Source organism: Patagioenas fasciata, chromosome W (genome assembly GCF_037038585.1).
Source record: "Patagioenas fasciata isolate bPatFas1 chromosome W, bPatFas1.hap1, whole genome shotgun sequence".
In the NCBI taxonomy this organism is placed as follows: Eukaryota; Metazoa; Chordata; class Aves; order Columbiformes; family Columbidae; genus Patagioenas; species Patagioenas fasciata.
Window position 1 is genome coordinate 1,885,572 of NC_092559.1, and position 27,532 is coordinate 1,913,103.

Here is a 27,532-nt window from a genome sequence, read left to right on the forward strand (position 1 = left end):
GCTCAGGAGTTGGTCTGTATCTTGTAGAGCTTTTTGTAGAGCAACTGGTGAGCATCTTGTAGAGCATTTCTTAGAGCAACAGGTGAGCGTCTGGTAGAGCAACGGGCACAACTCTCCTGCTGTACCATCTAGGCCTGCTCTAAGATGGTTTGGTAGCAGCGACACAGGCGATAGTGCACATCTCCTGTGGGTCAAGTCTTCCTAACCCTGACAGAGAGGTTTGATTTTGGTGGGTTTTTGAAAGAATAGAGAAGCAAAGTAAAAATACCAGAGTTGTTGAGCTGCCCAGAGCAAATCCCAGTCTTGCAACCTACAAGGAAATCTCTCTCCAGCCTAAGAGGGACCATTTTTACCCCAAAATGAAGACCAAATGGTTTTGCAACATCTCATGATTCATTGCAAGAGGGATTTTGCATTTCAGGCTGTCACTGCGGCGAGAGCGGCGCTGCCTGCGCACCCGAGACCTTGGCGCTGATCCTGTCGCTCTTCATTAAGCCTGCACTAACGAGCACCGCTGAGAAATCATGATGTGGAGAGGACGGGAAGGCACGACTTGGCTGTTTAAGGCTATCGATTTGTCCTGGAAGTATTTAATGAAAGCAGAAATATTAGGGGGACGCTTGGTGTCGGGGCTCACCGTCAGCCCCGCTTTGCTTAGTACCGGTTTTAACTCTGCAGATGGAGAGATGAGGTTGGCACGCTGATAAACCCAAGCTTTTAAACCCTGATTCGTTAGCAACACTGCTAACGAACCGGTGGATAAATGCTGGAAAATCCGCATGTCTCGAGGAATATGAGGCCTGGTGCAGTTTCTACTCCTCTGTTTGGGTTTGTGTGTTTTTATCAGCTCCGGGAAACACGTAAATCGCTCATTATCACATTGATGTGGGGTCAGCGGGGGAGCCCCGACCTCAATCTACGCTTTGATTGTCTCTCTGATAAAGGAGAAATCCCTCCCGGGATGGGAATCTTGGAAAAGGGCCGATTACGCTTTGCCATCTGTCCCAGCGTTCAAGATGGTAAATAATAATAAAGAAGTTAATGATCTACAAGTCGCTTAACGGAGCTTTTTCTGTCCCGCTGCTGTGTCACAGCCAGATTTTTCTCCTGAGTCACTGCCAAGTGGGGCAGAATTGATTTTTAAAGCCACAGATGCCCCGGAGAAACTCGAAACTGATGCATTTCTATAGCGACAACACCACCCGAGCGGCTCTTCCCAACGCCGAGAACGGTTTTGTTGCAAAGCAAAAGTTTGGTGAAAGTTGAATTTTAGTGAGAGCTGAAGGGGGATTATTGGACTGCTGATAGAGTGAGTGTCAGCGAGTTTGCTGGTGACACCAAACTGGGAGGAGTGGCTGACACTGGAAGCTGTGCTGCCATCAGAGACCTGGACAGGCTGGAGAGTTGGGTGGGGAAAATGGAATGGAATAGAACAAGGGCAAGTGTAGAGTCTGGAATGTGGGCAGGAACAACCCCAGGTTCCAGTGTAAGTTGGGGAATGAGCTGTTGGAGAGCAGTGAAAAGGGAGCTGGTGGTCCTGGGGCCAGCAGGGTGAGCATGAGCCAGCACTGGGCCCTTGTGGCCAGGAAGCCAATGGTACCTGGGGTGGGTTAGAAGGGGGTGGTCAGTAGGTCAGAGAGGTTCTCCTGCCCCTCTGCTCTGCCCTGGGGAGACCACACCTGGAATCTTGTGTCCAGTTGTGGCCCCTCAGCTCCAGAAGGACAGGGAACTGCTGCAGAGAGTCCAGCGCAGCCACCAAGATGCTGAAGGGAGTGGAGCATCTCCCAGGTGAGGAAAGGCTGAGGGAGCTGGGGCTCTGGAGCTGGACAAGAGAACACTGAGGGGTGACTCATTCATGGTTACAGATATATAAAGGGGGAGTGTCAGGAGGATGGAGCCAGGCTCTTCTGGGTGACAACCAATGATAGGACAAGGGGCAATGGGTACAAAGTGGAACACAAAAGGTTCCACTTAAGTATGAGAAGAAACTTGTTCCTGGTGAGGGTGTCAGAGCCTGGCCCAGGCTGCCCAGGGAGGTTGTGGAGTCTCCTTCTCTGCAGACATTCAAACCCGCCTGGACACCTTCCTGTGGAACCTCAGCTGGGTGTTCCTGCTCCATGGGGGGATTGCACTGGATGAGCTTTCCAGCTCCCTTCCAACCCCTGACATTCTGGGATTCTGTGTGTAGATATTCTTGGGGAAGCCAGGACTGAAGCTCATGCTGTTTCCTCTTTAATTTTTGTCCTCATCAAGAGCATCAAGTCATTCATTTTTCTAAGGCGTGCGTGGTTTCTCTTAAAGTCCTTTCGTAAGTTCTTCTCAACTTGCGTGGAAGAACCTTGGTTCTATCGTTGTCTTCCTTACTGGATTCCTAATTCGTTACCGGATTCCTAACGGCTGCGGTTCTGTTGGCAAGACGCCCGTGGATAAAGAATTCCCGAAAAAACAAACCCGTGAGTGTCGCCATTCCTGAAATAACTCGGAGGATTAAAATAACAATCAAGATGGATTTGCCGACTTCCAGCTTGGCCCAAAGTGCCAAGACCATCAAACAACCCGGACTAAACTGGGATAGACTCACCTGCCCTTTGCATTCATAACAAGCTCCTCTAGAAAATCAAGATAACGCTAATTAAGCCAGAACGTGGCGTATAAACTTAATCTCACCTTTAGTTTAATTATTTATGGAACAAGATGTTCATGGAGATGCTCTCTTAGGGGTTGGCCAAGACGGCCTTCGAAGGTCCCTTTGATCCGAAGTATTTTATGGTTTTATGAGGTGGTTTGGTGACCTTCTGCCTCTCATCGCGATTAATTTAATTGGCAAATGTACATCATGCGAAGCTGCTTTGAAGGGAACAGGTTGCAGAAGTTGGAAGCCAGGAGATGTGAGCCTGGTGGTCTCCACCATGGGCCACCTCCAATCCTTGGGGGGTTTTAATGAAAGCTCAGCTTGTGAAGATCTAAGAATGGCGAAGAGCGTCGGTTTTGGTGACGTACTTGGGATTTATGGGTGCGAGGGAAGCGTTGGGTGCAGGTTTGTGGAGCGAAACCACCCGTATTTAGCAGGATGGGAAGAGCGGAGGTTGCGTTCAAGGCGTCTCAACCGGGGAACGAGTTACCCCAGGGCTTCCCAAGACATCAACGTCTTCTTGTGTACGCACGAGGAGAATCCGCTGAAGTTCTTCAGATTCTCTACTCTTGTGCTTGGGGTTGCTGGTGGGGCATCAAGGCTTTGACCACCAGCTTCTAAGCTCATGGATGGGTGGTGGATGTTGAAAGCTGGGACCTCCACCGGTGCTTCCAACATCTCACCTGGTCATGGTTGATGAAGAATCACCAAAGGACCATTCTTTTTGGGTGGCTTTGGGGTCAATGTGTCCCTCTCCGCGTCCATCTGTCCAGGCAGGTCCGTGGTTGAACATCTTGGTTTTGAGGCTGCCGGGTGCCTCCCGATCCCCGACTATTTTGGGCGTTTCTAGAGTGGGTTTGGTCTCTCCCGCCGGCTTTGGGTCCCCCCTTCCCCCCCGACCCCGCTTTGGTTCCCCCCGACCCCACTTTGGTTCCCCCGGACCCCACTTTGGTTCCCCCTTCCTCCTTGACCCCGCATTGGTTCCCTCCTTCCCCCCCCGGCTTTGGTTCCCCCCTCCCCCATTTTGGCCCATCCCCCCCGCCCCCCCCTTTAGGTGTTTCCTTCCCCCCCCCCGTCTCCCTTCCCCCCCCCGTCTCCCTCGCCCCCCCCCCCGTCTCCCTCGCCCCCCCCCGTCTCCCTCGCCCCCCCCCGTCTCCCTCGCCCCCCCCCGTCTCCCTCGCCCCCCCCCGTCTCCCTCGCCCCCCCCCGTCTCCCTCGCCCCCCCCCGTCTCCCTCGCCCCCCCCCCCCCCCGCCCCCCCCCCGGTCTCCCTCGCCCTCCCCCCCGGTCTCCCCCCCCCCCCCCCCCCGTCTTCCTCGCCCCCCCCCCCCCCCCCGCCGTCTTCCTCGCCCCCCCCCCCGTCTCCTTCTTCCCCCCCCCGTCTCCTTCTTCCCCCCCCCGTCTCCTTCTTCCCCCCTCCGTCTCCTTCTTCCCCCCCCCCCCGTCTCGCCCATCTTCTTCTTCCCCCCACCTCCCGTCTTCCTCCCACCCCCCCCCACGCCCCGTTTCATTCTGAATTTTGTTCCTCTCCTCTCTCCAGTACACCCGGGTTTGGATTCCTGACCCCGACGAAGTTTGGAGATCGGCAGAAATCATCAAGGATTACAAAGAAGGAGATAAAAGCCTCCATCTGAAACTTGAAGATGAAACTGTAAGCTTTGCCACGTCGTTCTTCTTCTCATGAATTTCAAGCTTCAAATTAACGTGTGAAGAAACCGAACCATCTCATATTTTTTAGGAAATATTTTAAAATGTGTTTTATTGCCTTAACGCTTCAGCGTTTTCCCGCCCTAACAGTTTTGTTTAAAATTAGGTTGTGAGAAAGGCACTTGACCCCTCTCATATCTTTTCATCCCCTAGCAAAATTAGTCTGTGATACCAGGAATAGAACAAGGGCAAGCGTAGAGTCTGGAATCTGGGCAGGAACAACCCCAGGTTCCAGTGTAAGTTGGGGAATGAGCTGTTGGAGAGCAGTGAAAAGGGAGCTGGGGGTCCTGGGGCCAGCAGGGTGACCATGAGCCAGCACTGGGCCCTTGTGGCCAGGAAGGCCAATGGTACCTGGGGTGGGTTAGAAGGGGGTGGTCAGTAGGTCAGAGAGGTTCTCCTGCCCCTCTGCTCTGCCCTGGGGAGACCACACCTGGAATCTTGTGTCCAGTTGTGGGCCCTCGGTTCCAGAAGGACAGGGAACTGCTGCAGAGAGTCCAGCGCAGCCACCAAGATGCTGAAGGGAGTGGAGCATCTCCCAGGTGAGGAAAGGCTGAGGGAGCTGGGGCTCTGGAGCTGGACAAGAGAACACTGAGGGGTGACTATTAATGATGATCAATATGGAACGGGGCAGTGTCAGGAGGATGGAGCCAGGCTCTTCTGGGTGACAACCAGTGATAGGACAAGGGGTAATGGGTACAAACTGGAACACAAAAGATTCCAGTTGGATATGAGAAGAAACTTCTTCATGGTGAGGGTGCTGTTGGCTCTTCCCAGTTCAGCCCCACTTGCGCACATTGTCCTCCCCAGTTTGCTCCTCCAGCAGTGAGCAGCGATCTGATATGGGAGGATGGAGGGTGAGGAGATGCCCAGATACCACCTCATTGTCCCTTGGAAGCACCAAATTTGTTCTTGTAGGACCATGAATCACCATCCTGTGCTTCTGGGTGGGTTCCCAGTAGCTCCATGATCGGACCTGCTGGATTCTCCATCCCACATCTCTCAGTCATATCAATCTTTGAATGTGTTTTTAATAATAGGATGCAAACGTGATGCTCAGGAGTTGTACAAGAAGCTGCTGCGTATTATGGGTGCTCCCAGAGACCCCAGTTTGCTGCTTTTTCATATTAAACCCTGCGGGAAACCAAGTCGTGCTGGGTTGAAAAGCTTTAGCAAAGGGGAAAAAATCATGTACGTCAGCCGGAGACACCGAGCGTTCATCTCTTTGGGGGTTTTGAAGCTGTTGAAAGCCTTTTATTCCTTACAACCAACATGCATTACCTGACTGTTTAGTGCTTCCCTTTTGTCCTTGCGCTTTAAATGCTTTGGGGCTTTATTTTTATGGTTTCCGGCCGCACTCCTGAATGAAAAGCCCAAAATATCCCAAGGGATCCCTGCTCTATTTGCCGTTAAGACGCGAGACTGAACGCAAACTCTTGACAATTGCTGTCGGCAACGTGGAGCTGGGATGTAAAACAAGGCCGAGATGCTCGGACGTGCTGCGCATCCCCGTCCTTGAGCACTTGGGTTAATTCTTGTGCCGTTCGGCGATCCAGTGCCAACGTCATGACAACATCACCGGTGTATTTTGAAGCGAGGTGGCCTTTTGGAGAGCGTGAAGATGCTTCGGTGAGGTGAAGCTGTGGTTTTCTGTGGTGTCTGTTATGGCTCAGAGCTGGCTAAAGGCTCTTTGCCCCACGATCGGCCTGAAAACAGCTCAGATCTTCTCAGGTTGGTGCTTGTGGATCATCAGTGTCCACCAGGACCATCTCTTGGCCACCTCCAAGCCATTTATGATGACCTCTCACCTGGTGGTGCGTCATCCAGGTCCCTATAGCTTTAATTTATAGCAGGATGTGCAAGTATCAATATTTTATAGTATCGGGGGGGAGTTGTGCTTGGATAAGATGTCAAAGGTTTTTGCGGCCTCACGTTCCCCGTGTGTCTCTCCTCAGCTCTACGAGTATCCCATTGATGTCCAAGGAAAGGAGCTGCCTTTCCTGCGCAATCCCGATATCCTGGTGGGAGAGAATGACCTGACGGCCCTGAGCTACCTCCACGAACCCGCCGTCCTCCACAACCTCAAAGTCAGGTTCCTGGAGTCCAACCACATCTACACGTACTGCGGTGAGTGTCCACGCCATGTGTTGAGCTCCGGTTGAGTTGTGTCCACCTAGAAACCGCTCCCGACCACAAACCAGGGGCCGTGGCACATGGAAAGTCCAGGGAGTGTGAATTTGAGGCAGATGGGAGACACAAACGTGAGCCAACAAGCTTTAGATTGCCAAACCAGACGTGGTTTTTGAGGGTTGGTGCACTGAGAACCTCCAAGCTTGTCGTCCATGGATGTAAATCTTGGTGGCAACATCTCAACAGATGAATCACAGAATGTCAGGGATTGGAAGGGCCCTGGAAAGCTCATCCAGTGCAATCCCCCCATGGAGCAGGAACACCCAGCTGAGGTTCCACAGGAAGGTGTCCAGGCGGGTTTGAATGTCTGCAGAGAAGGAGACTCCACAACCTCCCTGGGCAGCCTGGGCCAGGCTCTGACACCCTCACCATCAAGAAGTTTCTTCTCATATTTAAGTAGAACCTCCTGTGTTCCAGTTTGCACCCATTACCCCTTGTCCTATCATTGGTTGTCACCCAGAAGAGCCTGGCTCCATCCTCCTGACACTCACCTTTTACATAATGAGGTCACCCCTCAGTGTTCTCTTGTCCAGCTCCAGAGCCCCAGCTCCCTCAGCCTTTCCTCACCCGGGAGATGCTCCACTCCCTTCAGCATCTTGGTGGCTGCGCTGGACTCTCTCCAGCAGTTCCCTGTCCTTCTGGAACTGAGGGGCCACAACTGGACACAAGATTCCAGGGGTGGTCTCCCCAGGGCAGAGCAGAGGGGCAGGAGAACCCCTCTGACCTACTGACCACCCCCTTCTAACCCACCCCAGGTCCCATTGGCCTTCCTGGACACAAGGGCCCAGTGCTGGCTCATGCTCACCCTGCTGGCCCCAGGACCCCCAGCTCCCTTTCCCCTACACTGCTCTCTAAATGATGAATTTGAGGCCAACTTTGGATGTGCTTGGCGGTCTGGAAAGGGGAAAAGCAGGACCTAGCAAAACACCGGAGAACAGCAGCGTGCCAGAAAGATGCGATCCAACCCGTCCATAGCAGGTTTTTCTCCTGGAAGACCTCAGAAGACTTATTGCTTCCTTTTCTTGATGAATTTGGGGGTCTTCTAATTCTTATATTCAAAAGAGAAAGAGTGAGCTTGAGTTTGTCCTTCCTAGGAAGGGCCAAAACCATTCGAAACAGCGGGTTATCTATGAATAGATTGCAACCTAAAGAAAAACCAACCCAAAAAAAGGCGATTCAGCCATTTTTATTCAGTGACCTTGGAGAGTATTGAATGTTGAACCCTCTGGCTGCCGCTCAAGAACACCTTGATGGCTTCTCAAAGTGATGAGTGGGAAGATTTCGGTGCAACGCGTGTTTTTGTGGCCGGTTTAAGGGTGGCACGTACGGCGATGATTAAGTGTCGCAATTTGGGTTGTTGAGGAAACGCTTGGCAGGAGGAGATGACTCTTTAGAGTAGCATCCTTGAAATAAGTGCCCTCGGTGGTTGGTAATAGTTGCAATTTTCCTTTGAATTTGTAATTATCTCTGATGTTTGACTGTTGACACAACTCGCAGCCTTTTGCAGCTGCGTGTGGGCTTGTAGTTTGATGCAAGCTTGATTTTTTGTCTAAAATCAGTGAGGTTGCCTCATCTATGTGTGTTTTCTACCCTTCTCTCAATTCGCTCCAGCACCTCAAGGCCTTTCTTGGTGTGAGGTGATCGCGCCACCCTTCTGGCCGCCATTTTGAGCCCTGAGGTGATTCTGATGCCTATGGTGCCACCATTTTGAGCCCTGAGGTGATTCTGGTGGCACCATTTTGAGCCCTGAGGTGATTCTGGTGCCCCTGGTGCTGCCATTTTGAGCCCTGAGGTGATTCTGGTGCCACCATTTTGAGCCCTGAGGTGATTCTGATGCCCATGGTGCCACCATTTTGAGCCCCGAGGTGATTCTGGTGCCGCCATTTTGAGCCGTGAGGTGATTCTGGGGCCACCATTTTGAGCCGTGAGGTGATTCTGGTGCCCCCAGGGCTGCCATGTTGAACCCTGAGGTGATTCTGGTGCCCATTGTGCCGCCATTTTGAGCCCTGAGGTGATTCTGGTGCCGCCATTTTGAGCCCTGAGATGATTCTGGTGCCGCCATTTTGAGCCGTGAGGTGATTCTGGGGCCACCATTTTGAGCCGTGAGGTGATTCTGGTGCCCCCAGGGCTGCCATGTTGAACCCTGAGGTGATTCTGGTGCCCATGGTGCCGCCATTTTGAGCCCTGAGGTGATTCTGGTGCCCCCATTTTGAGCCCTGAGGTGATTCTGGTGCCGCCATTTTGAGCCCTGAGGTGATTCTGGGGCCACCATTTTGAGCCGTGAGGTGATTCTGGTGGCCCCAGGGCTGCCATGTTGAACCCTGAGGTGATTCTGGTGCCCATGGTGCTGCCATTTTGAGCCCTGAGGTGATTCTGGTGCCCCCATTTTGAGCCCTGAGGTGATTCTGGTGCCGCCATTTAGAGCCCTGAGGTGATTCTGGTGCCCCTGGCGCCACCATTTTGAGGCCTGAGGTGACTCTAGTGCCGCCATTTTGAGCCCTGAGGTGATTCTGGTTGCCCCCATGGCCGCCATTTTGAGCCCTGAGGTGATTCTGGTGCCGCCATTTTGAGCCCTGAGGTGATTCTGGTGCCACCATTTTGAGCCTTGAGGTGATTCTGATGCCTATGATGCCACCATTTTGAGCCCTGAGGTGATTCTGGTTGCCCCCATTACCACCATTTTAAACCCTGAGGTGATTCTGGTGCCCCCATTTTGAGCCCTGAGGTGATTCTGGTGCCACCATTTTGAGCCCTGAGGTGATTCTGGCGCCCCTGTTGCCACCATTTTGAGCCCTGAGGTGATTTTGGTGCCACCATTTTGAACCCTGAGGTGATTCTGGTGCCCCTGGTGCCACCATTTTGAGCCCTGAGGTGATTCTGGTGCCCCTGGTGCCGCCATTTTGCCCCCTGAGGTGATTCTGGTGCCTAATTTAACCAACCCCCCAGATCCTTTTCCACCAGGCACCTTTCCAAACCAATTCTCCGGAGCAATAACAATTTAAACCTGCAAAACCTGAAGATTTTTGGAGGTGGAACCTTGCGGGCGTTCGCATTTTGCGGGGCGCGCGTCAGCTCCTGGGCTCGCTCAGCCTTCCAAGGAAAGACGCTTGAAAGCTTTAATTCAAGCTCTGGCATTTCTTCCCTGTGATTTATACGTTTCATTTTGATTTGAGTACGTTCTTTGTTATGAGCTTTTACTCAAGAATAAAACCAGGGGAAAAGCCGGGATATTTGTTTGGGCCTGACGGAGCTTTGATGGCGTAGGAATTGCTTTTCTGAAGTGATGGCTGTTTAACTCTTATTCTCACTCCCCCTGCAAAGCTTGGCTTTACAAAATAGAGATTATTATATATTTACTTCCTCACCTGTTCCATTTCCCTCCTCTGTAGCTGTATGGGAGCTTATATATCAAAGCACATCACTTTGAAGGAGACGCTGAGATAAGAAGGGAATGGGGAAAGACTCTTAATTCTTATATTTGGTTTCCTCCGAGCATTTTATTTCAAAAATCTCTCAGAACAACCAACACAAGCCCCGAAAAGCCGCAAATCTTAACTGTGCGCTTTCTTCGTAACGCCTCTATTTCTCTTTTTGAAGGTATCGTGCTGGTCGCCATCAATCCCTACGAGCAGCTGCCCATCTACGAACAAGATGTCATCTACGCGTACAGCGGCCAAAACGCGGGCGATATGGACCCGCACATCTTCGCCGTGGCCGAGGAGGCCTACAAGCAGATGGCCAGGTGAGCCAAAAACTCAATATTCCCAGCGTGCCACGGTAGCGACGTTGCGGTAAAGAGGACGGAACGTCTTGATGTTCGTAGTCGACAAGACAAGGCGTTCTGGTGCGTTTTCACGGCGCCGCGGCTCCCCGGCTTGGTGCTCGTCTTCACCGTTCTGTTCGTCTTCCGTGGGATCCAAGAGTTGAGCCTCTTGTACGATGCAGAACCGCTTCACGCTGAAAGCTGTAGATGTGGTTTATCTAGACTTCAGCAAAGCCTTTGATGCTATATCCCATAATATACTCCTGCAAAGCCGGGAGGCCGTGGCTTGCACAAGTGCGCTCTCTCCTGGGTTAGGAACTGCCTGGAGGGCCGGGCCCTGAGAGTGCTGGGGCTGCATCCAGCGGGCAACCATCACTAAGGGGTGTCCCCAGGGGTCAGCGTTGGCTCCAGTTCTGTTGAACATCTTCATTGATGATTGAGATGAGGGGATTGAGACCATCAGCAGCAAATTTGCTGACAACACCAAGTTGGGAGGGAGTGTGGAGCTGCTGGAAGGCAGGAGGGCTCTGCACAGGGATCTGGATTCCAATGGGCTGAAGTTCACCAAGGCCAAGTGGCGGGTCCTGCACTTTGGCCACAAGAACCCCCTGCAGCGCTCCAGGCTGGCACAGAGTGGCTGGAGAGCAGTCAGGCAGAAAGGGACCTGGGGGGACTCATGGACAGGAAGCTCAACAGGAGCCACCAGTGTGCCCAGGTGGCCAAGAAGGCCAATGGTGTCCTGTCCTGTATCCAAAGCGGCGTGGTCAGCAGGACAAGGGCAGTGATCCTTCCCCTGTGCTCTGCACTGGGGAGGCCACACCTGGAGTGTTGTGTTCAGTTCTGGGCCCTCAGCTCAGGAAAGAGATTGAAGTGCTGGAGCGGGTCCAGAGAAGAGCAACAAGACTGGGGAAGGGACTTGAGCACAAACCCTATGGGGAGAGGCTGAGGGAGCTGGGCTTGTTCAGTCTGGAGAAGAGGAGGCTTAGGGGTGAGCTCAGCACTCTCTAGAACCACCTGAAGGGCAGTTCTAGCCAGGGGGGGATTGGGCTCTTCTATACACTCAGCAATAGGACAAGGGGGCATGGGCTTCAACTCTGCCAGGGGAAATTGAGGCTGGAGATTAGAAAATTAGGCTGGAAATTCTTCACAGAGAGCGTGGTCAGGCATTGGAATGGCTGCCCAGGGAGGTGCTGGACTCACCGACCCTGGAGGTTTTTAAGCTGAGATTGGCCATGGCACTTAGTGCCATGATCTGGTCAATGGACTGGAGTTGGCCCAAGGGTTGGACTGGATGATCTCTGAGCTCTTTTCCAACCCAATTGATTCTGTGAAATCACTTTAAGGTCAACTATTTCTAATTAATTCCGCGGTGTCGGCTGGTGAGACCGACAGGCTGGGCCGACGGGGATCTCCGCGGCCCTCACAAACTCAATGGGTTCGGCGCAACCGCCGTTCAGACGGGGATCCTTCTGTTGCCGCTTGGTTGAGTTTCCTGGCAGAAATTCAAACCGCTCCGCAAATGTCAAGTTTAATACCTCCGAGGAAACCACATTTCAGATAATTGAGTGAGATAAGCAGGCTGAACTCGGTTGGTTTATGATTTTTGAGTTAGGACGTGACCGGTAGATATTTGGAGATATTTCTAGGTCCTTCAAAGCGGAGTTTTCTTGGTGTTTATTGTGTCACTATGGACAGATTTTGTTCTTACAAAAGAGAATTTGAGAGGAAGCTTCAAAGTGTGGCACTGGGGATCATTTGATTATAGTTGTCTGGACTCCCCCAGTGTGTTTAAATTTACTTGTGGATAAACTGGTTATTTGTCCAACCCTGGCTTTTAATCGCAAAAGCACGCGCTGAACCGTTTATTGAGGCTTTCGACCCATTTTCTGCCCCGTTTTGGTTGGAAGTGGCGATTTAAGATGCGTTTCTAATCCGAGATGAGCCAGAGTTCCTCACCAACGTGGAACCGGCGCAAAAGCATCACTTGTTTGGCTTTTAAATTATTATGTTGTGTCTGGTACATCCTATAGATGGGGAATAAAACTCCAACCTGCAATCTCAGAAGGTCAAATTTACAAGGCGATTGAGAGCAGGGAAACGGCCTCTGCTGAACATCTTGCCTTTATTTATCTATAGAAGTGTGTTTACGCATATAGAGGTTTATATATACAGTAAAAAATAGATTTGGTCATTCTAAAACCAAATTAAATGCAATTTAGACACGTCCATGGGTCAATATTAAGTTTACAGAACTTAACTGACTCATTAAGCTGCTTCCTTGAGATCAGACACCGCACTGGGGTATTAAACCCTTAAAAAATCTATGGTTGAAACGATGCTTGAGGCTTTTTTGGGACTGGTTATATTTTGAGCATCCTGAAAAATCATGCTAGGGCTTATTTTCGGGGTAGGGCTTATTTTGGGGACAAGAGGGTGTTAAAACTATATTAAATTTCATGATTAAACGGTGGTTTTCTGTCCTCTGGGTGCCAAGAATGGCATCTTTTCCATGAAGATTTTGCAAAGATGGGTATAAATATTATTGATATAAAAATGAATATTATAAAATATATCGAAATTCTTATTCAGCCCTAAATAGGAATTCGATTGCAAGTAGGATTGAACTCGCAATATTGTGGTGAATGAATCGATTTAATTAGTCCTCAATCTTAGGTTAATTTTAGTTGAGAAGAAAGTGTTTTGAAGGTTGTACCTTAATTCAGACACAGTGTCAGTTTTAAGATGGAATTTGTATAATTCCATGAACTCTGAACTAAGGAAAAAGACCAAATTAGGAATATTGATCATTACAAACCAACAGTAATTAATTGGAAGGATGAAAATTTCCTTCTTATTGCCAAAAAAGGTTGGAACAGGCAGTGCTTGTGGGCCCTTCCAGCCTGGTATTTGATTGTATGATGGGTGCTGGTGCTTTTTACACCTTTGGGTGCTGCGGGAAGCGTTTGTACCCCTGAAATCCCAGTTAAAGCTTCGTGGGCAATGGGGTGGAGTCCAGTTGAGGCCTGGATCCAGGGCAGTGCCTCAGGGGGCAGTGCTGGGGCCGCTATTATTCAATATATTCATCAATGATTTGGATGAGGGAGTAGAGTGACTGTCAGCAAGTTTGCTGGTGACACCAAGCTGGGAGGAGTGGTGACACTGGAAGCTGTGCTGCCATCAGAGACCTGGACAGGCTGGAGAGTTGGGCGGGAAAATGGAATGAAATAGAACAAGGGCAAGTGTAGAGTCTTGAATGTGGGCAGGAACAACCCCAGGTTCCAGTGTAAGTTGGGGAATGAGCTGTTGGAGAGCAGTGAAAAGGGAGCTGGGGCTCCTGGGGCCAGCAGGGTGAGCATGAGCCAGCACTGGGCCCTTGTGGCCAGGAAGGCCAATGGTACCTGGGGTGGGTTAGAAGGGGGTGGTCAGTAGGTCAGAGAGGTTCTCCTGCCCCTCTGCTCTGCCCTGGGGAGACCACACCTGGAATCTTGTGTCCAGTTGTGGCCCCTCAGCTCCAGAAGGACAGGGAACTGCTGCAGAGAGTCCAGCGCAGCCACCAAGATGCTGAAGGGAGTGGAGCATCTCCCGGGTGAGGAAAGGCTGAGGGAGCTGGGGCTCTGGAGCTGGGCAAGAGGACACTGAGGGGTGACCTCATTCATGGGGATCAATATGGAAAGGGGCAGTGTCAGGAGGATGGAGCCAGGCTCTTCTGGGTGACAACCAGTGATAGGACAAGGGGTAATGGGTGCAAACTGGAACACAAGAGGTTCCACTTAAATATGAGAAGCAACTTATTTGGGGTGAGGGTGTCAGAGCCTGGCCCAGGCTGCCCAGGGAGGTTGTGGAGTCTCCTTCTCTGCAGACATTCAAACCCGCCTGGACACCTTCCTGTGGAACCTCAGCTGGGTGTTCCTGCTCCATGGGGGGATTGCACTGGATGAGCTTTCCAGGTCCCTTCAACCCCTGACACTCTGGGATTCTGTGAGAACACCCAGGATCCCCCACAGATCCAGCGCAAACGCTGCTTTGCTTCTCGCTTTTCTCCGCGGAACAAAAGCTCCCTTGTGCGTCCCAGTCTTGGCGGTGGCTCCAATTCCCTCCCGTGTCAATGCTTGGGCAGGAGCCCGGAGTTCCGCCAAAATATTCCCCTCACAAATTTATTTCTCGCCGTAAAAACATCACAGCAGTTGCTGCCACTTTTGTGGAGGTGACCAAAATTTGGACGGTGATGCTGTGGCCCCCTATTCACTTCCACATCATCCAGTGTGATGCTTTGCGATGTCCACAAAGTTGTCATGTATGAAATATCACCGGAGTCGTAGTAGAAGGGGTGAAAGCTTTAACACCAAATATAATTAAGCCTTCAGAACGGTGCTGACGAGCATCATAATTACATGGGAGCACAAGGACTTGGCGATGCCCTTGTCCACCTCCCAGCCACTGCTTGTTGTCCCTTGTCCCCACCGAAGCTTTGGAGACCTTGGGGTGGAGAATTTGGTCCTGTTGGTTTCTGAGTATCTGAGATTGTCTTATGTATATCAACCGTAATTAATTAGATGGCAGCGTAGGAGTTTTAAAAGCGTCGGTGGCTGATGATGGTTGAGGTGATGGAGGAGCTCAGCGCTGGGGAGGCCAAAGCTCGAATCATGGGGGCAGTTTTGGGCCATTCACCTCAGGGCTCAAAATGGCACCAGAATCACCTCAGGGCTCAAAATGGCGGCACCAGAATCACCTCGGGGCTCAAAATGGCGGCACCAGAATCACCTCAGGGCTCCTAATGGTGGCACCAGAATCACCTCAGGGCTCCTAATGGTGGCACCAGAATCACCTCAGGGCTCAAAATGGCGGCACCAGAATCACCTTGGGGCTCAAAATGGCGGCACCAGAATCACCTCAGGGCTCAAAATGGCGGCCCTGGGAACACCAGAACAGACACAGAGATGAGGTTCTCAAGGACATGGGGCAGTTCCAGGGGTGGGTTAATGGTTGGACTTGATCTTGAGGGTCTTTTTCCAAACATAACAATTCTTTTACCCTCTTTCTGGGGCTGCCATGAGGTGGAAGAACAACAACCTTGTCCTCCTGGTGCCCGCAGAGCTCAACTCCTGGGGTTGCAAGCGTGTGGAGCAGAAAACCACTGTGATCCTTACCCTGTGTGATCTTTTTTGGGAGGACGCCATCTCCATTTTCACGGCTGCCGAGCTCCGCAGCCGCTTGGGTGGGAGCCGGGGACGCTCGGCTGTGCGATCCCAGCGCCAAAAAGAGCATCAGGATACCGGAGAACCGCTAAAATTGGCCGGGCGCGTGTTTTGCTCTCGTTAAAACCAGCACACGAAAGAATCGCTGACCTCATTTTAGCGCGGCCGAGGACTTTGTGTTCTTCCCTAAAGCATAAATCCCGGGAGAAGCTCGTCCTTCCCCGCCGGCCCTTGGGATTTGGTGGAAAGATTGGAGACAGCTCAACATTTTGTAGGAACTTTGGGTATGCAGGGTTTTCTTTACTCGTTGAAGGGGCTTTTCCAGACTCCCACCGCTCTCATAGGAGCAACTGGTTTGCTGGAGCATCGCGTAAAAGCGCCGTGACCTCCGCAAAGACGTTTGGATTTGCGCCGTGGTGTTTGATCTCAACGTCAGACGCATCGGATTGATGTTCGTATTCATTAGGTGGCTGCAGAAATAAGGTCAATTTGCACATTACTTACTCTTCGAGCATCACCCCGCGTGCTCATCCCTTCCCGTTTGGGGCCAAAATGGTACTTTAACGCTTTTTCGCAGCAGTTGAGCGACTCAAACCCATATTTTCCCTTTGGCTCTTTGCTAAAACCCAGGTGTGTATCAGCAAATCATCTCCGAAGCTGCGCAGGATGAACCCCGGGGGGTTCGTCACCCCCAACGCATCATCTCACAGAAGACCCTGGATGGGCCGTGCGTCTTCTAACGTCCCCATGCATTATCCGGGTGACGTTACACCGCGTTTTGACGTTGAAATGGGATATGGCGGATAAATAATAGCCCTGAAAAAGCCGTCGATATGTTGCTGCTGACTTTAGCACCGATGGTAATTAAATTATTGCCGGTTTGTATATCGCTAACGCCGTGGTGCGATAGCTACGCTCATTTATAACCTACACAAGTGTATTAGAGCCTATTGTGCATCGAGGCTTTATGGGTCTTGTTGTTATGGTCGAGCTAAATTCGAACTACAATACTTAAAGCGTTTTTAATCTTCAGCTTGCTTTATGGGCATTAATCCTCTGAGCATCCCCAAAGAAGTAGGTTAAATATGATTTTCGTGGTGGAAACGCAGAGCGACTCGCTCCGCGACATTGAGAATTAGTGTCGGATCCGGGATTAGAGCTGGAGCAACCCTGGAGAAGCTTAGAAACGGGTATTACTGCTTGAAAAAGACAACGTTGAGATAGCAAAATGATGGAAAACACTCAATTTATAGTGTATAAGTTATATACGGATGCCGCCATTGTTTGCAACCCTCAGCTTTCGTGGAATCATAGAATAATTTTGGTTGGAAAAGACCTTTATGATCATCGAGTCCCACCTTGATGATCGAGTCCAACCATTAACCCAACAATATCGCTAAACCACGTCCCTAAAATCCTCATCTCTGCGTCCTTTAAACTTTGCGCCTGGACTCGGTTCTGGTTTGGGTTTCTGCGCCTTGGTGCTTTTCTAATTATCTCTGATGGATGGAGGTTGGAGTTCGGGTCATTATATTAATTAATTTGGGTCGTCTTGGTTGTCCATGATGATCAATGCAGAGGTGAAACTTCTCGCCTGTTTAATAGATAAATGATGATAAATCACTGGTGGTGCCCATCCTGGGAAGTGCTGCTAAGGGTTTATCCGACATATTTGTGGTTTTGGTGCTTGGTCTTAATTTCTTTAGAGATGGAATTGGTTTTTCTCTGTTGGGTTCGTGTGTCTGGTGAGTTGTGCTACAAAAACGGTTTTAACACCCCAAGCGGCGCTGGGGAGGCCAAACCTTGAATCCTGGGGGCAGTTTTGGGCCTCTCAGCTCAGGGCTCAAAATGGTGGCACCAGAATCACCTCAGGGTTCAAAATGGCACCAAGGGCACCAGAATCACCTTGGGGATCAAAATGGTGGCACCAGGATCACCTCAGGGCTCGAAATGGCGGGACCAGAGTCACCTCAGGGCTCAAAATGGCAGCACCAGAATCACCTCAGGGCTCAAAATGGCGGCACCAGAATCACCTCAGGGCTCAAAATGGTGGTACCAGGGACACCAGAGTCACTTCAGGGCTCGAAATGGCGGCACCAGAGTCACCTCAGGGCTCAAAACGGCGGCATCAGTGTCACCTCAGGGCTCAAAATGGCGGCACCAGAATCACCACAGGGCTCCAAATGGTGGCACCAGAATCACCACAGGGCTCCAAATGGCGGCACCAGAATCACCTCAGGGCTCCAAATGGCGGCACCAGAATCACCTCAGGGTTCAAAATGGCACCAAGGGCACCAGAATCACCTTGGGGATCAAAATGGTGGCACCAGGATCACCTCAGGGCTCGAAATGGCGGGACCAGAGTCACCTCAGGGCTCAAAATGGCAGCACTAGAATCACCTCAGGGCTCAAAATGGCGGCACCAAGGGCACCAGAATCACCTCAGGGCTCAAAATGGCGGCACCAAGGGCACCAGAATCACCACAGGACTCGAAATAGCGGCCAGAGGGGTGGCGGGATCACCTCCCAAGAAAGGCCTTGAGGTGCTGGAGCGAGTGGAGAGAAGGGAACGGAGCTGGGGAAGGGGCTGGAGCACAAGTGTGATGGGAGCGGCTGAGGGACCTGGGGGGTTCAGCTGGAGAACAGGAGCTGAGGGGATACAAGGACACCCAGAAACGTGCTGATGCGGGGAGATTGTGTGTTAATATTGTACGAAACATGCATAAAGATCCGTCTTTTAAATGAAGCGTGAGTACGGGTTGGTTTGGCCGCAGTCTTGGCAGGAGCAGTTGTGTCCTTTAAATCCATTATATTATTCCTTTGTGTTACTTTTGTCAAATGAATCCTGCTGTTCCTAATTTTAAGGTGCTTGATTTCACAGTTTCACTCGTTTTTCATGTATTTGGAGCTCAGAGGAACCTTCCTGGGTATTTATGTTTTAATAGCTCAGCAATAAGGCAACGTTAGTGAATTTTGCACCTAATTGCCCGTGCTTCGTTAAGCAAAAGCTCAAATGCTTGAGTGAAGGCATTGAAGGGATGTTAAATATATAATATTAAAGCTGAAATTCAACCAATGATAGTTAATAGTTCTTTAGATGAATGTCAAGCAGCATATTGTGATGTTATAAGGTGGATGGATGGTCAGAGCATCCATTAAATTTTAATTAACATTTAGCACAATTGTGGATTATTCACCATTGGACTCAATGATCTTGAGGGTCATTCCCAACCAAAATAACGATTAGTTTGGTAAAATCCAGCATAAATCCGGCATCGGGGTGATGAGAAGACGAGAGAGACGCAGCCACGTGAAGATGGATGCGAGATACAAACCGACTATTAACAAGCAAATTAACGAGGTTAATTACCACAAGCTTCTTTTCTCTGCCGCCACAGGGACGAGAAGAACCAATCCATCATCGTCAGCGGGGAATCGGGTGCGGGGAAGACGGTTTCTGCCAAATACGCCATGCGCTTCTTCGCCACCGTGGGCGGTTCCGCCAGCGACACCAACATCGAAGCCAAAGTCCTTGCGTCGAGCCCAATTATGGAGGTAAAACCCACATATTGGCCTTCTTGTTGTGATCGCCGTGGGTCCCCGGAAGTGATTAAAACAGCGTTTGCTTCGTCTGCTTGACGAAGAACTGGAAAATCAACCTTTCGTGTTGTTTTTATGCAGGCAATTGGAAACGCCAAAACAACCAGGAACGACAACAGCAGCCGCTTTGGGAAATACATTCAGATCGGCTTCGATAAAAGATACCACATCATCGGCGCCAACATGAGGACCTATCTGCTGGAAAAGTCCCGCGTTGTTTTCCAGGTGAGTTGATCTGACTTTTGGTTCCTGTGGTATTGATTTCCGTGGATCATGGCAAGGGTGGCGCCTCCTTTTCCCCACGTGCCACAAGGTCCCCACCTTCTTGGTGGCACTGAGGATGCCGCCACGATGATGGGAATCGCAGAATCCCAGAATGTCAGGGGTTGGAGGGACCTGGAAAGCTCATCCAGTGCAATCGCCCCATGGAGCAGGAACACCCAGCTGAGGTTCCACAGGAAGGTGTCCAGGCGGGTTTGAATGTCTGCAGAGAAGGAGACTCCACAACCTCCCTGGGCAGCCTGGGCCAGGCTCTGCCACCCTCACCAGGAAGAAGTTTCTTCTCATATTTAAGTGGAACCTTTTGTGTTCCAGTTTGTACCCATTACCCCTTGTCCTGTCACTGGTTGTCACCCAGAAGAGCCTGGCTCCATCCTCCTGACACTCACCCTTTATATATCTGTAAACATGAATGAGGTCACCCCTCAGTGTCCTCTTGTCCAGCTCCAGAGCCCCAGCTCCCTCAGCCTTTCCTCACACGGGAGATGCTCCACTCCCTTCAGCATCTTGGTGGCTGCGCTGGACTCTCTCCAGCAGTTCCCTGTCCTTCTGGAACTGAGGGGCCACAACTGGACACAAGATTCCAGGTGTGGTCTCCCCAGGGCAGAGCAGAGGGGCAGGAGAACCTCTCTGACCTACTGACCACCCCCTTCTAACCCACCCCAGGTACCATTGGCCTTCCTGGCCACAAGGGCCCAGTGCTGGCTCATGCTCACCCTGCTGGCCCCAGGACCCCCAGCTCCCTTTTCACTGCTCTCCAACAGCTCATTCCCCAACTTACACTGGAACCTGGGGTTATTCCTGCCCACATTCAAGACTCTACACTTGCCCTTGTTCTATTCCATTCCATTTTCCCCGCCCAACTCTCCAGCCTGTCCAGGTCTCTGATGGCAGCACAGCTTCCAGTGTCACCACTCCTCCCAGCTTGGTGTCACCAGCAAACTTGCTGACAGTCACTCTATTCCCTCATCCAAATCATTGATGAATATATTGAATAATCCCGGCCCCAGCACTGCCCCCTGAGGCCCTGCACTGGATCCAGGCCTCAACTGGACTCTACCCCATTGACCACGAGGGTGGTCAAGATGGGAGCACAACCATAACCTTTTCTCACCCCTGAATTAACCGTTTTCCCCCCGTAGGCGGAGGACGAGCGCAACTACCACATCTTCTACCAGCTTTGCGCCTCGGCGAGTCTTCCGGAATTCAAAGACCTCGGCCTAAGTACGTGGTTCTACCTCCCTCGCGTATCCGCAAAACGCAACGACGGCGAAAAGCGATTTGCTCCGAAATTCGAGATGTTTGGCGTTAGTGCAGGGAATGAATAGGTCGGGGTGTTTTTCTGTGGGTGCGGATGTGCACAATTCTTGACTGGTTTCTGTTACTGAAACCTCCGTGTCCCGGCGCTTTTTGTGCCAAAAAGAATTCGCTGTGTTTCTTACAACCTGAAATTACAGCTAATACACAAACCCACGGGAGGGCTGGGAAGGGGTGGGGACCTTCTGATGACAATGAGTCAAAAAATAAGCCCAGATTGCAGTGATTTTAAAGGTTACCAGCAGGAATGCGCAGTAGATTGGTTTCTCGCATTATTATCGTGATACTTTGTCGATACGTTGGGGTTTGAAATGAACCGAAGTTGCTGCTGAGAAGCGATTCTGGCTTCCAGTTCTCACCCTTGGGCGCGGATCTTGATGGTTTGGGCCTCAAATTAAGCCTTGGTTTACGGACAAGGCGATCGCCGTTCTGAATCCCGCGGTCTCTTCTTGTTGCGTCTGCGTTTCAAACGCCCCTCGCTCCTCAAATCTGCTGTTTGTCGCTGATGTGTTTCTGCTTGTTCTCCTCTCCTAGCGTGCGCCGAAGACTTTTTCTACACGTCTCAGGGAGGCGACACGTCCATCGACGGCGTGGACGACGCCGATGACTTGGAGAAAACCAGGCATGCCTTCACCCTTCTTGGTAAGCGCTTGGAGAAGCCTTTTGCAAATAATTTTTGGTATTTTCTCTGAATTCTGTCGCTATCCTGTAACACTAAGTGCTAAATACCCACCTTCTCGCTGAGCTAGTTGGCTTTGCCTTGTTCTTTAGTAGCTGTAGAAGTGTTTCTTGCAGACCAAACTTTTGTGAAGACGTAACGAGGTGGATGGATGATGGCAGAGCGGTGGACGTGGTCTGCTTTGACTTGAGTGAGGCATTTGGCACAGTGTCCCACAGCATCCTCACAGCTGAACTGAGGGAGTGCGGTCTGGATGAGCGGGGAGTGAGGTGGAGTGTGAACTGGCTGAAGGGAAGAAGCCAGAGAGTCGTGGGCAATGGGGCAGAGTCCAGTTGAGGCCTGGATCCAGTGCAGGGCCTCAGGGGGCAGTGCTGGGGCTGCTATTATTCAATATATTAATCAATGATTTGGATGAGGGAATAGAGTGACTGTCAGCAAGTTTGCTGGTGACACCAAGCTGGGAGGAGTGGTGATACTGGAAGCTGTGCTGCCATCAGAGACCTGGACAGGCTGGAGAGTTGGGCGGGGAAAATGGAATGGAATAGAACAAGGGCAAGTGTAGAGTCTTGAATCTGGGCAGGAACAACCCCAGGTTCCAGTATAAATTGGGAAACGAGCTGTTGGAGAGCAGTGATAAGGGTCCTGGGGCCAGCAGGGTGAGCATGAGCCAGCACTGGGCCCTTGTGGCCAGGAAGGCCAATGGTACCTGGGGTGGGTTAGAAGGGGGTGGTCAGTAGGTCAGAGAGGTTCTCCTGCCCCTCTGCTCTGCCCTGGGGAGACCACACCTGGAATCTTGTGTCCAGTTGTGGCCCCTCAGTTCCAGAAGGACAGGGAACTGCTGGAGAGGCCTCTTGTTGCCCGTGGGACTGTAACCCCCAGGGGACCTTCTCCCCATCCTTTTGCCACATGAGGTGTCACTTTGGTCCCTTTCTCTGCCTCCCCTGACTCTGCTTCTGTTCAGGGCCTGGTGAAATTACTCCTACACTTTCCTGCCTTATTATGTGTAACGAGAAGTCCGATTTATCTGCAAATCCCCACCCTAGGCAGGCTTAACTCCAATTAACAATGCCAAGTACCAGAGCGTTGCTCCTTTTAGTAACCTTGAAACGTTTCTCACTGTGCTGATAACAGAAAAGTCCCGAGAGAGCGAGAGAGAGAAAGAGAAGCTCTTGATAATTCAAAACCCAGCAGGTGCTGTCTCAGACCTTGGGCGGATAATTAGGACACTAGAACTGAACATAAAACAGGCCCAGAAACCCAACAGGGATGAGAAAATGCAAGATATGGCAAGAAAACTCTGTGCGAGTTGCTGCTGAGCAAAGGCCCTGCTGGGAACGCCTGCAAAAATCTGCTAGAAAATATATATATAGCAATAAAATCTTCTATCCCCAGTGTAGAAGCAACTGTAGAATCCTTGTTTTCATGCGTTTTCTCTATAGTGTGAAACCCACGCGTGATAAAATGCCTTTGATACAACCATTAGGGGTAAAGAATGAACGTGAGGAGCTCCCGTTGCCATCACATTTAAGCGATGACTTTACAACGAATTGATTGGGGGCGGTCTGATAACTCTGGACAACGCGGGAAGGAAACCAAACCGGCGTTTTTTGAATAAAGCAAACCCCACCGTTTGTTTTCCGGTGCCGCGATCAGCTGTCAATTGTTCCCGTAGGTGTGAAGGAGTCTCACCAGACGACCATTTTCCGCATCATCGCTGCCATTCTGCACCTCGGCAACTTGGAAATCCAAGGGGAACGGGACGCCGACGCCTGTAGCGTCTCGGTAGGTCGGCAACAAGAGCTTTGCGTGCTCATTTATGGATATATCGAGCGGATCTTTTGGTAGAAAACCTTTTCCCTCCTTATTTTCTTTTCTATTTTTGAAAACACATCATAATTTCATGCTTGTTTTGCTTTTTAACTGGGAGATAGCGCATTATTTCTCCACTCTAGCCAACCCGTGAGCAAAACAATTCAAACCTCATTTACCACCTTATGTCCCAAATCATCTCTAAATCTTCCAGTTGTCTGTTGAGTTTTCTAACGCACTGGAGACAAGGAAATTCAGATTTCATTTAATTGATTGTGCAAAACACAAACCCTTCTAATAATGCACATTTTGCAACTTCGCTATTCAAAATGGGGTCGCTTTGTAAAAGGCCGGTGGAACGGCGTAGCCGGAGTTTTAATTGAGGGTTAATTAAGGTTGTTCGGAAGGAGCGTGCGGCTGCAACTCAAGGAGGAGTAAAGTGGAGACAATCACTGTGGAAATCTGGTTTTTGATGAGGTTTAAGACCTCAAAAATAGAGCAGAGAAAAACTATGGGTTGTCCCACCACGTAGAGCTCCACGTGAGCCGTGTCCTCCACGTCCATGAAGACCAACGCAACTGGACGAGCCCTCATCGCGTTGTCCTTACACACTATTTCCCTAAATAATCATTAAATACTAATTCCTTGCACCGATCTGAGGATTCGGTGTTAAAACTCCGCTTCCGGAGCGTCGCCAACCTGCTGATTTGACCTCTCGTTCCCCTTCCAGAGCGAGGATGAGCACTTGGCCAACTTTTGCGCTTTGCTGGGCCTGGAGCACGGCCAGATGCAGCACTGGCTTTGCCATCGCAAGCTCGTCACCACGGCCGAGACCTACGTGAAGAACATGTCTGTGCAGCAGGTGCTCAACGCCCGCGACGCCTTGGCCAAGCACATCTACGCTCAGCTCTTCAACTGGATCGTGCAGCACATCAACAAGGCCCTGCACACCACCGTCAAGCAACACTCCTTCATCGGCGTGCTCGATATCTACGGGTAGGCGTGATTTTCTGCTCTTAACTCTGGTTAATTAGGCCTTGGGAATCATAGGGTCGCGAAAAGCGTGGTCTTGATATCGTAGAATCGTAGTTTGGGTTGGAAAGGACCTTCAAACGTCGTCTTGTCCAATCTCCACGCAACGAGCATCTGGTTGCAACGATACGGGGTTTGAAGTTTCCATCCTCCCTTAGGTTTTGCAGCCCAATCTCCGAAACAGCGTTTGGAAGATCCGCTTGAGCGCTGGCTTTTGGGATTTATCTCTCGTGCTATTCCCGTTGGGGATTTCTGTCCCCCGTGCTGCATCAAGCTTAAAGATGAGCTGGGTGTAAATCGTAGGATCATTTTGGTCAGAAAAGACCCTCAGGATCACGTCCAACTGTTAACCCAACCCTGGCACTAAACCATGGTCCTGAAAGCCTGTAGCCGTGGTCCTGAGACCTTCAGCTGTGATCCTCAGAACCTCACCCATGGCCCTAGGACCTTCAGCTGTGGTCCAGAGACCGTCACCCATGGCCCTAGGACCTTCAGCCATGGTCCTCAGACCCTCACCCATGGCTCTAGGACCCCCAGCCATGGCCCTGAGACCCTCTACCATCGTCCTCAGAACCTTGCCCATGGCTCCAAGACCCTCGCCCATGGCCCTGAGACCCTCAAACGTGGTCCTTGGAACCTCACCCATGGTCCTGAGACTCTCACCCATGGTCCTCAGACCCTCAACCATGGCCCTGAGACCCTCACCCATGGCCTCGAGACCCTCAAACGTGGTCCTCAGAACCTCAGCCATGGCCCTGAGGCCCTCACCCATGGTCCTGAGACCCTCAGCCATGGTCCTCGAAACCTCAACCATGGCCCTGAGACCCTCACCCATAGTCCTAGGACCCTCAGCCATGGCCCTGAGACCCTCAACCATTGTTCTCAGACCCTCACCCGTGGTCCTGAGACCCTCACCCATGGTCCTCGGAACCTCACCCATGGCCCTGAGACCCTCAGCCATGGTCCTCGGACCCTCAGCCATGGCTCTGAGACCCTCAACCATCGTTCTCAGACCCTCACCCATGGTCCTGAGACCCTCACCCATGGCCCTAGGACCCTCAGCCATGGCCCTGAGACCCTCAACCATTGTCCTCAGAACCTCAGCCATGGCCCTGAGACCCTCGCCCCTGGCCCCGAGACCCTCAAACGTTGTCCTTGGAACCTCACCCATGGTCCGCAGAACCTCAACCATGGCCCTGAGACCCTCACCCATGGCCCTAGGACCCTCAGCCATGGCCCTGAGACCCTCGCCCGTGATCCTGAGACCCTCAAACATGGTCCTCAGAACCTCACCCGTGATCCTTAGACCCTCACCTCTGGCCCCAAGACCCTCAAACATGGTCCTCAGAACCTCAGCCATGATCCTGAGACCCTCACCTATGGTCTTGAGACCCTCAGCTATGGCCTTGAGGTTCTCAAACCTGGGTCAATACAGAAAGCTGGACGTCCGAGTTATAAAACCAGCCGCGGTCTTTCCAAAACCGGAATCAAAGGAGACTTGAGGATAACGCTCATGAAAGATTAAGCTTGAAAACCTGTTAGTGTGGAAGAAAAACCTTCCTTAGCCGCGCGTCTCCTGTGCGTCACGTCCCGCCGATGCTTTTACAGCGCCGGTGTCAGCGCGGGGTACGATGTTTGGGGTTATTTTCTCCATAGAGACCTGCAGATCCCATGGCAAGAGGTAGATTTGCAGAGATTGTCCCTATGGGTGGGATTTCTGGAGACAGGGTCCGTAATCCAGAGTACAGACATTGTGGGGTTTATCTCCTAATTCTTGACCTTTCATCCTTATTTCTCTGCTGGTTTTGGGGTGAGAGGGCAAAGCATTAAAAACCTTTCTGTATTAACGACTTGTTTTCCCTCTGCTTGCCGTGTGAAGTGGGAACACCCAGACAACCAGCAATATGCTGGACTTATTTATGAACTTTTTAATGAATATTTTAGCATTAATCCCGGTGCTACGGTGGATGTAGGAGATCCCAGTCGTGCGGCAGAACGGGGAACGGGAGCAGAGGCGAAGTGCAGCGTTCGTATCGGCTCATCAGAGCTGTCCCCAAGCCGGCTTGATGTGATGACATAGAGAATATACTTAATTTTTGCACCAGGATATAGGCGCTGAAACCAATAGAACAAAACAGCCGTCGGTTTGCGCTCCATCAATTAACAAATTGCGCTGGCAGAGTCGCTTAATTAGCAACTTGATGAAATCTTCCTTGGAGTTGATGTTGTGCAGGGCTGAGGGTTCGTAAATCACATCTGATGTCTCTCGAGCGGAAAAAGGGTTTCCCCTCCCATATCTTTTCCTCTCGTACCGCCGCTCTCGTCGTGTTTTCCGTCTCTGTTTTAATTAAGTCTTTTCTTGCCCCGTTGCTCCCGTGATGAACCTGCGGGAATGATTTCCAAGCAAATCACGTCCCTTTAGTTGCAAAGAGCTGACGACGACTCGGTGCGGTGGCCACGCAACCAAGATCAAGAAGCTCTTCACCATCGAGACTCTCGACACATATTTAACACAAATATTAATTAATCCCAGACATCGCCTTTTGTCGCTGCCGCGTCCCAACAGATGAGGTGAGGGATGAGTTAACTCTGGACGCAACACGCGCCCTGAGTCAACAGATGGGATCAGGTGTGAGTTAACTCTGGGTTCGTTCTGCGCCGTTATGTGAAGCGAATGACAGACGATCACCCCCAGGGTCCAATTCAGTTGTGAGTTTTGCTAAAAGCACTTGTAGCATCAGTAGCTATAATACGAAATGTAACCAGAAATCAACAGTAGAACTTAAAGATGGTGCTATCCTTCTGTGTTCAAAAGGGAAAGAGAGAGAGTGGTGGAGAGGGAAGGAAAACTAAGGTATAAGGGAGAGAGAAAGAGATTAATCTATATATACAAAAGGAGAGACAAAGAATTGGGAGAAGAGAGAAAGGAAGAAAGAAAAGAGTGAGGGATCCAGTCCCTTACGGCCCCGCAGTGTGGATGACAGGACTTGTAGGATGTGTGGCCTCGGTGTTCCACGGCGAGGATGCCGGGGTCAGGAGCGCAGCGTCCTCCCATGGCTGGTTCAGAGTCAGGGTCCCCAGGGTGGATCAACAAGTCTGGACAAGTCCCAGGCCATGCCAAAGGGTCTCAGCTTTTCCCCTTTGTTTGCCGAGCTGGGCGTATCAGATGGGGCTATGTGCCCTCCAGCACATCCTCCATCTCTGCTTGATCAGCTGGCCTGATCTGTGGCTCCGTAGCTTGGCGTTGATATGTAGATCGCAGTTCCCCCTGCTCTCAATGTGGCTGAACTAGTTTCACAGAATCCCAGAATGTCAGGGATTGGAAGGGACCTG

General features: G+C 51.1%; 1 protein-coding gene across 2 annotated transcripts in view; it reads left to right on the plus strand.

The window, feature by feature from the left end:
* Positions 1-27,532, plus strand: part of LOC136114514 (unconventional myosin-Vb-like) — an 83,856-nt gene that overhangs the window by 15,061 nt on the left and 41,263 nt on the right. For both annotated transcript variants that reach the window (XM_065859876.2, XM_071801686.1), the window contains exons 2-10: positions 4,172-4,282; positions 6,291-6,462; positions 10,123-10,267; positions 18,882-19,038; positions 19,165-19,308; positions 20,505-20,586; positions 21,214-21,321; positions 23,031-23,140; positions 23,898-24,163. In XM_065859876.2, the coding sequence (XP_065715948.1) occupies positions 4,172-4,282; positions 6,291-6,462; positions 10,123-10,267; positions 18,882-19,038; positions 19,165-19,308; positions 20,505-20,586; positions 21,214-21,321; positions 23,031-23,140; positions 23,898-24,163 (1,295 nt within the window). The remainder of the gene's footprint in view (positions 1-4,171; positions 4,283-6,290; positions 6,463-10,122; positions 10,268-18,881; positions 19,039-19,164; positions 19,309-20,504; positions 20,587-21,213; positions 21,322-23,030; positions 23,141-23,897; positions 24,164-27,532) is intronic.